At 36.4% G+C, this 17,114-nt stretch overlaps 3 protein-coding genes and 1 pseudogene across 4 annotated transcripts; all 4 read right to left on the bottom strand.

Moving 5' to 3' along the window:
- Positions 1–1,416: 1,416 nt before the first annotated feature.
- Positions 1,417–3,161, bottom strand: LOC104703952 (uncharacterized). The gene is made up of 2 exons (XM_010420044.3): positions 1,721–3,161; positions 1,417–1,591 (listed from the first exon to the last, which is right to left on the bottom strand). Exons 1-2 carry the CDS (start codon positions 3,077–3,079, stop codon positions 1,568–1,570), a joined length of 1,383 nt encoding a protein of 460 aa, XP_010418346.2. The 5' UTR covers positions 3,080–3,161; the 3' UTR covers positions 1,417–1,567.
- Positions 3,162–3,326: 165 nt separating this feature from the next.
- Positions 3,327–5,073, bottom strand: LOC104703954 (16 kDa phloem protein 2). The gene is made up of 5 exons (XM_010420045.3): positions 4,576–5,073; positions 4,120–4,185; positions 3,876–4,002; positions 3,669–3,783; positions 3,327–3,557 (listed from the first exon to the last, which is right to left on the bottom strand). Exons 1-5 carry the CDS (start codon positions 4,640–4,642, stop codon positions 3,489–3,491), a joined length of 444 nt encoding a protein of 147 aa, XP_010418347.1. The 5' UTR covers positions 4,643–5,073; the 3' UTR covers positions 3,327–3,488.
- Positions 5,074–6,190: 1,117 nt separating this feature from the next.
- On the bottom strand, positions 6,191–16,819 carry LOC104705208 (transcription elongation factor SPT6-like; annotated as a pseudogene). The gene is made up of 6 exons (XR_015562032.1): positions 16,662–16,819; positions 16,271–16,572; positions 13,952–15,040; positions 10,627–10,695; positions 7,085–9,126; positions 6,191–7,006 (listed from the first exon to the last, which is right to left on the bottom strand). The product of XR_015562032.1 is annotated as a transcription elongation factor SPT6-like (transcript).
- Positions 12,132–13,696, bottom strand: LOC104703942 (uncharacterized). The gene is made up of 6 exons (XM_087457659.1): positions 13,538–13,696; positions 13,264–13,439; positions 13,004–13,156; positions 12,691–12,880; positions 12,518–12,551; positions 12,132–12,401 (listed from the first exon to the last, which is right to left on the bottom strand). The coding sequence occupies exons 1-6, from the start codon at positions 13,557–13,559 to the stop codon at positions 12,392–12,394; spliced, it is 585 nt and encodes a 194-aa protein (XP_087313785.1). The 5' UTR covers positions 13,560–13,696; the 3' UTR covers positions 12,132–12,391.
- Positions 16,820–17,114: the final 295 nt, after the last annotated feature.

Below are 17,114 nucleotides of genomic sequence, written 5' to 3'. Positions count from 1 at the left end.
TTTTGAACTAGATGTTAAGATAGTGGAGGATGTCATCAGAACCAGCTGCTTTCCCAACCTCACCACTGTTACCATATTGGAAGTACATGACACAAAAGATTTGGGCTGGATAATCTATGCAACAAGCCTTGCAACTTTTGACATTCGAGATTCAAGTTTTGAAGAGGTGATAACCAGAGAGCAATTAATCAGTGCATATGCAGAAGACCTGATTCCGTTTGGGAAGCTTAAGACATTGAAATTGCACTACCTTCATAACCTTCAAAGCATATGCCTAAGTGCTCTCGAGTTTCCTTTCTTAAGAAAGTTGTCCATTCATTCATGTCCAAAGCTGAAACGGCTTCCATTAAATTCCAAAAGTGTTCCAGACTTGGAAGAACTGGTACTAAAGCATTCACCCAAGCTATGGATAGAAGATATTGAATGGGAGGATGAAGCCACTAAGCAACGTTTCTCATCTTCATGCATTGGAAAGGTATTTAATCTGCTCCTCCCTGTCCAATTTGTCTATCTTTTCCTGGTTATATATTCATAGGACGTGTTTCACCAATATTTTTTCCTCTAATATGATTGTTTTAGGATTCTCCGACGTACATGATCACTACTGGAATGCAAAGGATCTGTTTGCGAGAAAATTGGAGGCTTGACAATTATCTTTTCTTATTTATATTTTATTTTGTCATTTGTGCCTTTGTTTAGTAAGAAACTTTTCAGTGTTAGCTTGGTTAGTCAGGCTTGTAAAAGTTTACCTCAAACACTTTCCGATGTGCTTTACAGTTTTTGTGTTTATTCCCTGCGACTACTCTTGATTGCCTCAGCGCACAGTTTGTGTGCTTTTTAGAGTTTTGTGTGTTTCCACTTTCTACTTCCCATGACCGCTCTTTCCTACTCTGAGTTTTGGGATTTCCCTTCTTTGTTAATTAACCTAAAACAAACAGAATCATAAATTTTCCCTTCTTTACACAAGTGAAGTTTTCAACTGTGTACTAGGCTACTAGCATGAAAGCACCATGAAGATCTCAGAATTACATTCCTGGTGAAGCAAAGACAGATGATCCACAAAATCACTAAACGTTGATCACTTCTTGTTTTGGCACAGATTAAGTGAACATTGTTTGAATCTAAAAAACTTCAGCAGCTGTTGCCAAAGGGAATGAACTTCACGTAAATGTAATGATAATCTCTAAAGCTGCGACTCATCTCTAACGTGCTGCCGACACCAAGCTTCTTACCAACATCCTTTTACTTGGTTTCTGCATCACTGATTAAAATGGAGAAAATTCGAGAGAAACGAGAATCAGGAATCGAGAGGAAGAAAGCAACTGTATGATGTTCTAGCTGATACAGCTGACCATCGATCTCCCTGATACAGAAAACAACTATATGTTCCAGCTGCTACCTTTTGAGGATTTCCAGTTCCCACAGAAAGCAACTATATATAACATATCTCATTTCAACGTTAACATAAACAAACACGACAAATGATTTAAATTAACAAGTGTAAGTGGAACATCAGAATCGTAATCAATCAAGCAAGAAGCAAAATGACATTGAATCTTCCATTCTTTCATTCATCCTTCAACTGATGATCCTGCAAAGCAAACACACTAAACTAATCAGAGAGTGTTAATTTGGAATGTGTATCTTAAGTTTCACTTCTAAATTCAGTAGCTATGTAGAAAAAGGAAAATAAAGCCACTGCCTTTCGTTGAGGACATACCACACCGTGCTGCAGATCCACCAACATTGCCACTGCCTTTCGTTGTTCCTCCTTGCTACATAAGCCGACCAGCATACCACGGAAAGTGATGTCATTAGGAGCCACACCATTAGAAATCATTTCCTCGAAAATGTTTAGGGCACCACTAAGATCACCCATTTGACAAAACCCATGAATTAAACTATTATAAGTAACTGTATTAGCAACTATTCCTCTTTGATGCATCAAGTAGAAAATCTCCACTCCATCGTCAACCCTTTTAGCCTTACAATAGCCATTAATAAGGGTAGTATAAGTGACTACGTTTGGAGAGCAGCCCTTGGTTGCCATTAAATCAAACATGCGCTTGGCATCATCTAGACGGTTACGCTTGCAAAGCCCATCGATGATTGAACTATAGGTGACCGTATCAGGAATTATATCCCTACGGAGCATCTCCTCATATAACTCTTCAGCCTCAGTGAACTTCCCTTCTTTGACAGATGCATTGATCAATGCATTGAAAGTTACAAGTTGAGGATTGATTTGCCTTTCAATCATATCACGCAACAATTTTTCAGCATCACCCCATCTACCAAAGCTACAAAACCCGTCGATCATACAGCTGTAGGTAAAAACATCTGGAAAAATTCCTTTCTCATGCATTTCAGTGAAAAGTTTTTGAGCATGGCTATGATGTCCGTCTTTGCAAAGGCGATCAATGATGGCAGTGTAAATTACAACACCGGGTTTGATGTGGGTTTGCTCCATCTTCCTAAGCAGATTCAAGGCAGATTCAGTGTCACCAATCTTACACATTCCATTTACAACCATATGATCAAATAAAGCCAAGGCTTCAGAGAGCCTATCTTGGAGACATAACCCGTGGAGCAGCGTGGTAAACGTAACAACATTGGGATGGAAACCAAGTTTAGTGATCTTTCCAAACGTAGACAAAGCAAATGACAACTTATGACAGCTGCAATAACATTTCATCAGAGTAGAAAAGCTGTATATATCAAATGGAATCCGGCGCAATTCCATCTTCTGATGGAGAGAAATCGCAACATCGGGACGTTTCATCTTCACGACGACACCAATTAGTTTATTAAAATCAATTTCCGAATAGAGGGGACGAGATCGAACCATGTAATCGAACAGATCAATGGCATCATCTAAGCTTTTGATATAATGAGACCCACTCCTCAATTTCAAACTCTCCCCTCCAAACGTTCCTCCGCTCAAAGACGGCTTACTCTTCTCAACTTTGCTACCTTTCTTCGGGACGCGTCGATTGCCCAATCTCGTACAAAACCATCTAGCCGAAGCAGCTGCTGCAATAGCAGAAGCAGATTCCGATCTACAAACCCTAGCCAACATCTTTAGTTTCGCCTGATTTCGTTCTTTCTCGATCTACCCTAACAAGAGTGAGAGAGTGAGTGCCCTTGAAACCGATACCTTCGCTTCAATTGGATTGGCACAATCACCGGTTTAATTTAATTTGGTTGGTTCGTTGACCGGTTTAGGTGAAATTCATCGTTGACTCAGGAAACAACCACAGAGGAAAAACTAAACAATGCGAAACAAAAAAAAAAAAACAAGTTCTTGCTTGACAAAGAACAAGAAGAATCAAAATCCCACAAGTTTTTGAATCATTAAAAACAAACAATCCGAACACAAAGAACATTAAACGACAAGACACCATTTCAAATGGAAGCTCAACATATATCATTCCCAAGATTAAAAATCAAAACAGGAGTAACACACAACATTGGTTTCTTCTCTTCTCTTAGTATGATGCTTCAGAGTTTTTCCAACCTCCATAGGACTCCTCTTCAATACCCCTGCTTCGGTTTTCCTAACAAAACACCACCATCACAAGATGTCAAGAACACATATTGCTCTTCAGATTCAACTAGTTAACATTTAAAAACCAAATCAAGAACGATAAAAGATGATTTTTTTATACCGAGGGCTTGAAGGAGAGAGCGACCCAAATCTCGCCTTTGAACTCTTCATCTTTCACCACATTGTATGCAGTTGGTGGGATCTCTCCTTCCAAGAATACTGGCTCCAGTGGGATACTGCATTTTCTCAAAACATATATGTTCTCACAAATCTCTGTAATTAGGAAAACACCAAGCAAAACAAAGAATCTAAAGTTTGAGGAACTTACGTTGCTTCACCAACCGCATCATCCTCTGTGCCGACATCTTTGTCAAAGATTTTCGCTTTTAACTCTGTTGTTCCTTCAGAGACAGTGAAGATAAATGTCTCATTCCATTCTGGAGCTGTCCCCATTCCTGCAAAAATTCAAATTTATTCTTCTCAACTCTTGAAACACACAAAGATCTTGATTGAAAGCGAAAGAACACACAATAAAAAAGAAAGAAGCTATTGGTCTTGATTGAAAAACGTACCTGTTGCAACACTGCTCTTCTGATCTTGAGTCCGACAAGTGAGTTGCACATAAGGATCCATGTTATCTGTTCACAAAACCAAACAACAAGTCAACAACTAAGCAAATCAATTTCACATATACACAAGAAACAAATCCAGATTTACCATCAATTAGACTAGATGATCATTAGAATAAAATGATTCCGGATTACCAAAAGATCTTAGATTAATATCACGAATCTAAAGCCTAATCATAAAATGAAATCACATGTTTGTAAACACAGATCTTTCCAAGTCAGTAAAATCTGATTGGCACCACTATTCAAAATTGTGAATCTTTTGATCCTAAAGACGAAACATTTAAACACGTACGTATATACATTGACAGATTCAACACAATTGAGACAGAACCCATCAAACAAAACTCAAAAGGGTTCCAAGGATTTCTGAAAAAAAATTGACGAAAGGAGGCTTACTCAAAAAATCAGCGTCCTCGAGACCTTTGGCGCTGACAAGAACGACTTCAAGAGTTCCATGAGGCATTTTTTTTTGTTTTTCTCTTGTGATCTTTTTGGCTTTTTTCTCAGAGAAATTGTGAAGATTCAGATCCCAAGAGAGAGAGAGATGCGAGGAGGCTTTTGTCTGATTTGTAATAAGATCGTCGTTTTCACCACGACAATATGAATATATATATATATTGGGAATTTAGAACATCGCTGTAGCGCGTGGGAGCGTGTAACTAATGCTCTTTTTTCCTTAATTAGAGTAATTGAAAAATAGTTGTGCTTTTGTTGAAAAAAAAATAATTAATTAGATGATTAAATTCGGGTCAAACTTGAATATTTTCCAAAATTTATGACATTGTTAACCAGTCTTACAGATGTTGTTATCTTATTTGAACTACTACAGACATTAAGGAATTGTGATTTTCTTTACTAATGGGAAATTACAAGTTAATCTCTTTTAATTGTTTTATTAAGATTGTGTTCCTCCTCTAGCAATATTTATATGTTTTTGATTAATACTATTAATCACAATATAATAATAATAAAAAATCCTATGGTATTAAATATTGTGATTAATACTGTTAATCACAATATAATAATAAAAAATCCTATGGTATTAAATATTTATTCATACAGGAAAAGCAGTATGAGTTTGCTGCTATGCTAATCTAATCATTATGACATAATCTTTTAAAATGGGACATTACCCTTATTGCAATGAAAATAATAAACATGACAAAAAAAACTTTACAAATTGTTCAACTAGTTTTTTTCTTTTTCAATTCTTAATTTTCTTAAATTGATTGATTTCTTTTTAATAAGAATAAATGGATAGAAAGTAAAATTTAAAATATATTTTCAGAAAGAAATTATGTGTAAATGTATTTATTAGAAGAAATTAAAAAAATATAATAATGATATTAAAATAGTCAACTTTTATTTGTTCACTTTTTCCACTGGTTTCCACCGGGTTAGTTGAATCTAGGGTACATTTGCCATCTTCTTGATATGTATACAACATTTTGTTTTCTTGTCAACCATCTTCTTTATAATATAATCAAATAAATATATTACCCCAAAAATGAAATAAATAATACGTTTGTATCTTTAGGACAAACAAGCTTCTGAATAACGATGTACGCTAAAGTAAATTAGGGGGAATAAACATAGCCTATATCTTCTAATGAATAATATATTCATTGATAGTAATAAGAGCTATACAAACAACAAACTGATGCATGGCGATGAAAAGAGATTAAAATAAGCTGATTTCTTATTGGCGTAATATAAATTGTAAACATAAAATCACTGATATAATGGTTTAAAATAGCATAAAGTAGTAGTTTTTGTGCTTCGAACCTGACATCAACAAAGCCATACCTTAAAATCAATCTGCAGAAAAATATCAATATCCATGAAACAAAACAGAGACGTTAGAATTAAAAACAAAAAAAAAACTCTGTTCACAAAACAGAGCTAGTCAAATTAATATTTTGTCTCTTCATGTTTGTTGTAGGATCTTTATCACTTTTGACAGCAAACATAAGTTGAATACTTCTACAGTTCTACTAAACGACAGACCTAATTACGTTCCAATAACCAAAAACTTTATTCTCCAATATGTGTTTCTTGCACAAAAGGCAATCAGTCTAAAAGCTTATGATACGATTGTACATTGCCACGTCAAGAGGACTCAAGTTGGTTGCTGATGACGTGGACAAGAAGAGAGGAAAGACTCTGATTGTGGAGGAGGCGTGGCCGTTACGGGATCAGCTTAAAAGAGCTGTGAAGCTCTTCTTCTTCATTATGTTGAATGTTGAATATTGTGAAGATTGGTCAAGCGATGTGCTTGTGGTTGGAGAGGTGAGCTAGAGATGTGCTAGTATCTCTCTTATGGTGTGTTGGGAGCTGAGCTAGTGATGTGCTAGTCTCTCTCTGTTCTTATCAGTTAGTTTTAATTGTGTGTTCGTGTAATCAGAGCTTACGGTATCGTAAATCTAACAGCTTATTTGGGTAAAAGAAGTAGAACAATTCATGAATTCAGACAAGTAAAATACTACCTTCAAGTTCATTGATAGTAATGGACTGGATCATCAATATGTCTCTTGAAATAAGCAGCAACCTTATCAAGATCCCCAAACATTCTTTTCCTGAACTTGAATCCATTTGGGTAGAAACCAATGTACTCGTGGTGCGGATTTGCAGATCGTATGTAAGACAATATGAAGCTCCCTGGATGTTCATGCGATACACTGAAACCGTAAACAACCATTTTCGGATTTTCACCTTTTTCAACCCGAAGAGGATCATCAATTTCCGACTTTGTCCCAGTCCGAAATTTACGGTAGTTGATCATTGTCATAAGATGAGTTACCAAAGGATCAACATACCTATCCATTACCTGAAAATTTTAAAACGTGTAAGTATTTTCACTTACATCAAAACTGAAATTTATAAGAAGAGTATAATAAAGACGGACCTCATCTAGATCCTCGAAGGTTTCATTCCCAATTTTCAATGTTTTACCAATACGTTGTAAGCTCACTATGTCCTTGCCCTCCTTGTTACCTTCGATAATCTCTTTGTTAGCATACACATTATCAAAAATCTTGATCATCAAAGTCAGATGATTCAATCCTCGTGAGCTTGGACGAACAATGCTTTCTCCAATATTCTTATCAGACAAATACTGTGCTGCTTGCTCAGCAGTGATGTTCTCAAAACGAGGATGAACAATCATCCGAGACTTAAACTGTTTCTTTTCTTTAGGAGCTTTCTCTTTCTCTACTAGGACATTGTTCTGTTCCTCCTCGTGGTAATACTCATCTACATCCTCGAAATTTATGTTCTTTCTCATTTCGCTTTCTTTGCAGACAAGGAGCACACGATACCTATTCTTTTGAATTGATTTGATCTTGCAAGTAACCATATCGCCTTCACACAGTTTGTTCGACAAGTCAACAATATCTCTACCATTATCTGAGTAATCTTCCTTGAATAGAATCCCAGGTAATCGACAATCTAATGCACATATGGCTTTACCACTTGTCACTTTCTGAACAGTGGCCTGCACAATTCTCCCTTCACCAATAGTTTCTTTTGTTTCACCCAACAACATATAAAACTCTTCATCTGCATCAATAGCTTTAAACGGACTCCACCAATCCTGAAAACCACAGATTAGTTCTCTCATGATAAGACTATAAGTTTCCTTCTTATTCTCTTGGTTCTTGCTGCTCAAATACTCATCAAGAACAATTCTTCTCAAAGAAGCTGGCTGATCTCTCACATGCTCTATCGCATCATCCTCACCACCTCTTACGATACCATCATGAGCATAAACATCTTTCGCCAATTCCTGCGCAGGACCGTATGATTCAGGATGTATTCTAGTATCATCCAACAGATCAATAAACTGGCTGCTATTACAAGCTGATCCGCTCCTACGAATCCTCAAGAAACCAGCTGCATTTACAAATACTTTTTTACCAATCCCATGATTTATCAGTTCCTTGCGGAAAAATATTGAACCAGCTCTAACAAGAGACTTCTGCAAAGATGAAGCTTTCCTAGGGCCAAACCCTGAAACAAACTGTAAAGGAGAAAAAAGCCATTCATGGCTCGCAGCCAGATTAATGTCGATTCCAACTTGATTCGTTATGTCAACCATAACTTGATCAACCATCTCATACTTCTCATCGGGATCAAGAAAGTCCTGCAAAGAATGAAGCTTCCAAGACAAAATATATTTACATGGACCGCATAAAGTTGAGATCATTGCTAATGGATTCTGGAGATAACGTCCAAGAGTAACTGCACGTTTCACAATCCCTGGCTGTTGAGGTAGTTGTTCACTTGAGATTCTAGAGTTTTCGTATAGCCTAGGAAGAGACTCATCCGCATAAACCACTAAAATATCACGAAACCCATTAATTACATCAAAGCCTAGTTCTTCCACGATGTCGAATATTACCTCATAAATCTTATCCTTCAGACGTAAACAACTCATATTTACAGCTCCTAAAGCCACAACATCCGGTTGATGTTCTGTTATAAACTTTGAAAGACGATCTTGCTCCTTCTTTTTACGTTGTTGGTCATTTACATCTGGAAGTCGCAATGCCAAGGATCCCGCGTAAAGCACATCAAGAAGCTCTCCCGATGAATCCAGCATCACAAATGTAGTCTCTGGATTTCCAGGTCCCCAACAACACACGCCAAGACCCTTGGCACAGCTTCCTTATCATTCCTTTGGTATGGCCCTGAAGACACTTTGTTCCATAAAACCTGTCCATACTCCGAAAGCAACCGAGTCTTAGCTCTGCTAGTTAGCAAGGATCTTGCTTCTTTCTCCATCGACGGCAAAAGAAAACCGTGAACCGCGTCTTCCAATATCAGTTTCCTCTGCTCATTCCAGATTTGAGCATACTTACTGACACCAACACTTAGATAGTGTTCATTGCATTCACTAATGATCCTATTCATATGATTCTCCGGGAGCTTGAAAGTTACTTGAAGAAGCTTCGTGAAGACTAAAGTCTTGGTCTTTCTTCCTTCTGTTTTCACTCTTTTTCTCAGTACATGGTCTTTGTTCTTCTTCTTCTTCGTCTTCTCCATCATCGGAACTATCCACTAAAAACCCATCTCCATACTCATACTGATCATCTTCATCATCTCCATCATCATCGTTTTCAAGGTTTTTGACTTGATCGTCATCAATCTGTGGCTCTGTATCAAAAACAGAGTCGAATAATCTTCAGGAAAATAATAATAAATAACAGAGCATAAGGGATTCAAAAGCAGAGCTTTTTTATGTACCTTCGTTGACCCTTGTCATGATTAGGCTAAGAGATTAGCGATGATGAGGTGGAGATTAACCCTAAATACTCTGCGATCGTTAAAAATGGTAACAATTTGATTCTGAATTTGGGGAAGAAAGAAACAGAGAAGAAAAAGGCTTTCGTAACTTCTTAGGGTTCACAAAAACATATTATTAATTAAGAGGCTACTAAATTACTAATCGCAGTTTCCAAATATATCTTAGGGGGTGTTATTGGATTGTGGATTTTAAAAGAATTTGATGTATTTAGAAATTAGGTGTTATTCAATTGTGTATTTTAAAAAATCCATTAAAATCTAGTGTTATTCAATATTCACTGAATTTTGTGTTATTTTAGATTTCAACGTACTTTGATTCTAAAATATGAACAAATACAATACCACACTAATCTCAAGCATTTCTTTTTTTTCTCCTCCCTTTCTCTTTAGATGGATCTCTAGCCTTTAACATGTTATTGTTTGATTTTTTTCTTAATCTTTTTATATAATCACACTTATTTATCTGATCTGTGTTATTTTTGAGAATTTTTTTTTTGTGTTCTATAACTTTTTTTTCTGAGTTCATGATCTATAACCTTTTTTTTTTCTGGGTTCATGATCTATAACTTTTTTTTTCTGGGTTCATGATCTATAGCTTTTTTATTCTGGGTTCATGATCTATAACTTTTTTTTTCTGGGTTCATGATCTATAACCTTTTTTTCTGGGTTTAAGATTTATAACTTTTTTTTTCTCGGTTCATGATATAATCACACTTTTTTTTTCTGGGTTCAGTGTCTATTTCTTCCTCCACAAACCATATGTTAATTGAAGTCTTCCATGACCTGTGTAAAAGTCTTGATGTTGTTAATTTAATATGATTTTGGTGTATAACACAGTTTATGGATAATTTTTTTTTCTATAAATAACTTTTAAAAAAATCCATAACAATCACCAAAAATATATTATCAATGACTTTCAAATCCACCTTATATGCATTATAAAATCCACACAAATACATTAGACTTTTAAATCCACTAATGTCCTGCATTAATGAAAATCCATTAAAATCCTTAATCCAATAACAGCCCCTTATTTTCTTAAATATTTTATGATTTCTTTTTAGCTAACAAGAGTTATAATGATTGGATACTAATAATTTGTTATATTCTATGAAGCACAAAAAAGTTAGGAGTATAGTATACTTAAAGAAGCTTCTCCTCTTCTGCTTTCTGAACGAGAAGCCATTGTACACCATCAAAATTCCTCAAAGGCTTTTATGTTCTCTAACCAATTAAGGCGCAGTGCGTTTCTCGTGAATTAATACTGGATCAACAACACGGGTTCCTTCACTGAAGAAACGAGACACGGTTCCCTTGTGCAATAGACACACGGTTACTATATACTGTTCGTGCAGTGAAATTTTTTCTGTCTTGGTTACAATTCTAGTTTTTGTTTTAAGAAGAAAAGGAACATCTAATCATTTGAATTTGACATATTTGATAACGGGAATATTAAATTTGAGCATATATCATCAGAGTTTGGCCCTTTAATTATACATTTCGTCATCGCCTTCTTTGGTATACATGCTTCTTTTAATGTTCAGTTCGTTCCAGAATGTCTTGTCTACCTAGCTGACTAGCTCTCCTTATATAACTAGACACGGTCAACTATATTATCACATGAGTGCTTGCGCCTCACACCACCGAACCAGTATTATACACTAGGTAGCTCCTCCGTTAATCTGAGGTTGATCACGTATATAATTTGGCCTCATAGTTATTATAGTTGTACACTACAAACCCCCCCATCGAAATCCACTGTAGACTGTAGTTAATCACTAATTTATTTGGGCGGAATAAACGCATACTCAGGAACAGATCCAGCCTCGTACTTTATATATGGAGATACGTCTTCAGTAGTCCAATCTGAGACCATACATCGAAATTAGGGATTTGATCCGTCAGTATATCCTTAAAATCTAGACTTGGATTCGTACCTGGAAAATCATCCGCCATCGCTCTTTATGTTGATACCATAAACGAAACCCTAACCTTGAAATTGTTGTTCACGCATCGCTTCTCTCACGTATAATTTTCTTGCTCTTTGTCTTTTGACTCATAGTTCAAGCTATACATTTATTCTCCCATAAGACGATATATATATGAAAACCTAAAACAATAGTAATTTTGCAAAAAAATGTGAAAATGTTTTGTCTAAAATCCATTTGAACATTCTTTTCCATCTCCTCCTTATCAGGCTAAGGGTATTCTTGACAAAGAAGAGTATCCAAAACATGATATACTCATCCACCGAACTATGCAACATGAGGCCAAATCTTGGTTCCGCAACTTTAGTATTAATATGCTATTATACAGTTTTCAACGCCAAATCTTGGTTTTGAAAGTTCGGTGTGGATATGCGTTTATGAAATTTTAGCACCAAAACTAATTTTCACAATTTTGGCGTTAAACATCAATTCCGTAATGTTTGTAATAAAAGTGTATATATTTGTTGTTTGGGTTAAATATTAATCCTTCAGACTTGGCCAAAAACTCATATATAGGGCCTTGTGTAGGTAACTTAATATTGCTTAAGCTAACTCTTGGTCCCTTAGCTCTATAGCCCGATCCTACAAAGTTATGGATCACTCAATGGATATTGAGTCGGGGTTTTTTTTTTTTTCCTCTTGGTCCCTTGAAGTGAAATCTGATACAACATACAAGGTTGCATACGGTACGGATAATAAGAACAATGTCTACCAAAAGAGAGGTTACAAGAAGCATGCCTATTACGCAAATCTGAATAGAAAAGTTTTAAAGCAAGCCCATTACACGAATCTGACTAGAAAGTTCAGTAATCATAACGATATCATATAATATTATTAAGAACAATTCTGCCGTAATATCTAACATTCCAAACACTACTTGTGCTCACCACCACCCAACCATTGAATACTGCATAAGCTTCCTATGCCAATCTACAACAATCATGAACAGAAGAGAACAGATTAAAAGAGAATCGAGAGTAAAGAACCAAATCTACGATTCAAACAAGAATAAGAGATGCGTCAATGTAAACGACTGGTGTAGGTACCTTTTTAGTGTCTTGGCAGTTCCAACGCATTTGACTGACAAAAAAACAATCAAATTTTTACCATTACAAAAGAGTCTAATGGATCCAGATACAAAAAAAAAAAAAACTGGCCTAATGATATATAGAAATGATTACTTAAGCCCATTGAGAAAAGAAGAGAGATTGTAAAATACCATTTTGTTTGGGTTTAGGTCTGGTTAATATGTACTGATCGTCATCCTCATAATAGTAGTAGACACTAGTTTGGAAGAGCTTGGGCAGGTTGTCGTAAGGATCTCTAACCTCAAAGGTGATGAAAAACATTAACCCAGAACACATGTAATAATTGGCTTTGACAATATTGAGAAATTCATATTCTGTAAACTGTGTTCAAAACAGCAAAAAGCCAAAAAAACAAAATTTTGGTTAGCAGAGAGATCAGACTAACTAGTATTTATTTATAAACAAGGGGGCAAAGAAAGACAGAGAGAAGTTAAAAAAGCAGACCCATTCATTGTTGTACTTGTCAAGGGATTTTTGAGACAGCCTCTTGAGTAACCCTCTAGTGGTCTCTGGGGCCATAGCAAACTCTTTACTGTCTAAATTAACAGGCCGGTAATTGAAAACAGAGCGGAACTGAGTGAAATCGATATCGAACCCCTAATTACAACAACACAGAGAATCGACTAATCAACAAATCTCAAAAAAATGGAAGTGATGAATAGAAAAAAAAAAAAAAAAAAAAGGACAAGAAGAAGAACCAGAACCTTGCTCTTCCTGACTTGTCTTTTCATCAAAAAAAACTCTTGCAGTGTCGTGTACTTGGGCTCTTTCTTCTCGTCCCATCGAATATGCGGAGGAATCAGATTCTTAGGAAAAGAACCAAACTCATAACTCAGAGACACAGGTCCCAGCTTAATCAAACAAAAAGTTGGTTTCTTACCTGAGAGACAAGACAAAGCTTTATCAGAGTCAGAGGGGGCTAATATATAAAACACAAAACGCTAAAGTTTAACCAAACAAAAAAAGTTGGATTCTTACCGTCTACGTTAACATCCCCCATCGCTCCTCACGGATCTAGAGGTTTTTTTTTGCCTTCAACAGAAGAACCCTAATTTCCAAATTCTCCCCTCTTTCTTCTGGAACCCTCGATTAAAATAAAACAACACACAACCCTTTCCTTTGCTTTTGTATATCCATATTAACAAGTAAGTCCCTCTAGTTTCTTTCTGTGATAATTTGGACACTTGTCTTCCAAAATCTTAAATGGGCCCCCAAAGCTAAAGAAAATTAATAAGTCTGGTCTGGTTAGCCCTTGATTGTCGTGGTATTGTGTTTGTTCATCTTTTATGAGTAAAATATGTTTAAATAAAATGACACAAAATCTGGTGTTGGACTTGTTGAGACTACTGCATTCTCCATATAAATTCCTCGAACATACTTTTTGATCAATACCTCACAGCTTATCTCTACCGCAGCCACATGTCTTGCGCCTTTAAGAACAGCTTGAGGATCTTCAAACATTGCACACACATAATTCAATGCCATCTCCTCTGGTGTTTCCTTTGCATCTTCAAGATCATCAACAAGAACTTTCTCAAGAGACAATGCGAGTCCCAACTGCTCAGCGCTATAACCAAACTTGTTTGCAAATTCCTGGATCCCAAATTTGCTGCAGATGTTATATTGTGATTTCCTATTAGGCCTCTTGTACTGTCCTTCTTCATCAATCTCACGATGAGTAAAATGCAAGTTGAACTTTGAGTCTACATCATCCACTTCTCTCTCTGTTTCAGAAGCTTCAAGGGACTTGATAACAGATTCGAAAATACTCTTATGGAGATCAGACCTGCAGGTTTCTTCTTCAAAACGTTTTGTATAGTAACCAAACAAAGCGTTTTTTCGTTTCCGTAGAAGAAGCCACTTTCTATCCAAATCTTGAATCATCCACAAGACTTTATGCCACTTGGTCTCAAGCTTCTTATTACCATCAGCATGATCGGAACTGTCCAATAAACTCAGACACTACTCCTTCTGGTACATAGCTATAAACGGTATCTCTAGCTTCTGCACATGATACAGCTCCAAAAATCTAACAATGTCATCTTTGTTCACCAAACAAGACGGACCTCGTTCTTGAACCAATCGAGCATAAATCCAATTACTCTCTTCTTCAGTGCTACTTTCATCCACGGGAGCGACTCCAAAGGCTTCTTCAGATATCTGCATTCTCTCAGGAACATCAAGCTTCCTAATTTCATCATCTCTCTCTGTCATATACTTCTCACAGAGAACCATTGGTTCAAACTCATCTTCTAGGTTTCTTTCCATCTTTTCGTTATAGGCCAAATCCTTTCTCCTAAGTTTCAACAGTTCTTCAGGATCACCAAACAGATCGTTAGCGTACCGTAACGCGTTCGAGTCAGCTCCTTGCTTAAATTTCTTTATCCTCCTCACTCCATGACTATCTTCATCTACAATGAAGTGACTCAAATCATCATCATCATCGTCAACGATGTTATTGATAACACAGAGTTTTAAACCCTATTTTCCTACTGCAAGTGCACAGCAAAGAAGTAGTACTTAGGGGTCGAATCCCACGAAGACCAAGTTTTACTCTATGGTTCTATTGGATCAATTTCAAGCTAAGACAATTCGAAGTTGGGTTTGTTTGGTAACAGTAACGCGATTAAAAACGGTATAAAAAGGCAATAAACAAAACACTAGATCAGGGGTGATTCTCGGGAATTTCAGAGATAGCAACCAAACAACTATTCAGGGCATAAATTAAGTACCAGTCTAGAACTCAAACATAAATATAAACTGATCCACTGTCGTGGCATCAATAACTCTATCTGATCGATTCTGTGCGGAAACGCGGAGCACGTGCTCAGACATCCGGAGCACATGCTCGGCGGTCCATAAACCCTAAACTGTCGTTTGAGCCCAGAATCGCAGACAAGCATTAAAGAACAGGAATTATAAGTTCACAAATCACCTACACATCAACTTTCGCAGGTCTAGGATAATTTGCCCACTAATGTCTTTTCTAGCAACCTATTACACTTTTGATGAATAGATAAACCTAGAATCATAGATTGGGTGATCAAATCAACCTAAGCATTAAGTCTAACAATAGTGAAGACAATCAATTATATAAAGCCCTATTTGTGTTCTGTTGCTAACCCATGAAACCCCTTTGAAACCCCTAATCTAGCAAAGAAATCTACTCAGACATAGAGAATTGAATAGCCAACATAGATGAGAAATTCAATAGCATAAAAATAAAAAGGGTTCAGAGATTGCTTCACAAAGTAGCCGCTCTTCTCCCTCTCTCAAAAACGTCGCTCAAAAAACCAAAAAGAAAGAGTATATTTTCTCTCCTAAAAACCCTAGGTTAAATAGCATACAAGTAGAGAAAAATAAAGAAAGAATCCAAATCAAATCTCCCTATTAAAAATCGATCTCCTCCCTCTTTCTCTCACAAAGGATCGCCTAAAATAAGGGGAATTAGGCAGGGAATCGGCGCCTAGATGCTTGCCACGTGTCGTCATGAATCCGTAGAGTTGGGAGCATGTGCTCGGAAATCGGGAGCATGTGCTCCTGGGTCTAAAATCAGCTTTTCTGCTCCAATTCAACTCCTTTCTGCTCCGATTGCTCCTGCTGTTCCAATCCTTGCTTTTAGCTTCCTAGCCTCTTATTATAACCTGAAAAGGACTCAAACAACTACAAAACTATCAAATAAACGGGGTCAAAGTGAGTCAAAACCGTAACATATCAGTTATCCTCTTCCTCTGTAGATTTCTTCAAATGTTTATACTTTTTTCTTTGGAAACTGACGTTGTTGTCTTCTAGAAGAAGGTAATCATCTTCGTGAAGACTAAAGTCTTGGTCTTTCTTCCTTCTGTTTTCACTCTTTTTCTCAGTACATGGTCTTTGTTCTTCTTCTTCTTCGTCTTCTCCATCATCGGAACTATCCACTAAAAACCCATCTCCATACTCATACTGATCATCTTCATCATCTCCATCATCATCGTTTTCAAGGTTTTTGACTTGATCGTCATCAATCTGTGACTCTGTATCAAAAACAGAGTCGAATAATCTTCAGGAAAATCATAATAAATAACAGAGCATAAGGGATTCAAAAGCAGAGCTTTTTATGTACCTTCGTTAACCCTTGTCATGATTAGGCTAAGAGATTAGCGATGATGAGGTGGAGATTAACCCTAAATACTCTGCGATCGTTAAAAATGGTAACAATTTGATTCTGAATTTGGGGAAGAAAGAAACAGAGAAGAAAAAGGCTTTCGTAACTTCTTAGGGTTCACAAAAACATATTATTAATTAAGAGGCTACTAAATTACTAATCGCAGTTTCCAAATATTTCTTATTTTCTTAAATATTTTATGATTTCTTTTTAGCTAACAAGAGTTATAATGATTGGATACTAATAATTTGTTATATTCTATGAAGCACAAAAAAGTTAGGAGTATAGTATACTTAAAGAAGCTTCTCCTCTTCTGCTTTCTGAACGAGAAGCCATTGTACACCATCAAAATTCCACAAAGGCTTTTATGTTCTCTAACCAATTAAGGCGCAGTGCGTTTCTCGTGAATTA

Source organism: Camelina sativa, chromosome 7 (genome assembly GCF_030686135.1).
Source record: "Camelina sativa cultivar CO46 ecotype springtype chromosome 7, ASM3068613v1".
Lineage (NCBI taxonomy): Eukaryota > Viridiplantae > Streptophyta > Magnoliopsida > Brassicales > Brassicaceae > Camelina > Camelina sativa.
This window is presented reverse-complemented; position numbering and strand designations above follow the sequence as displayed.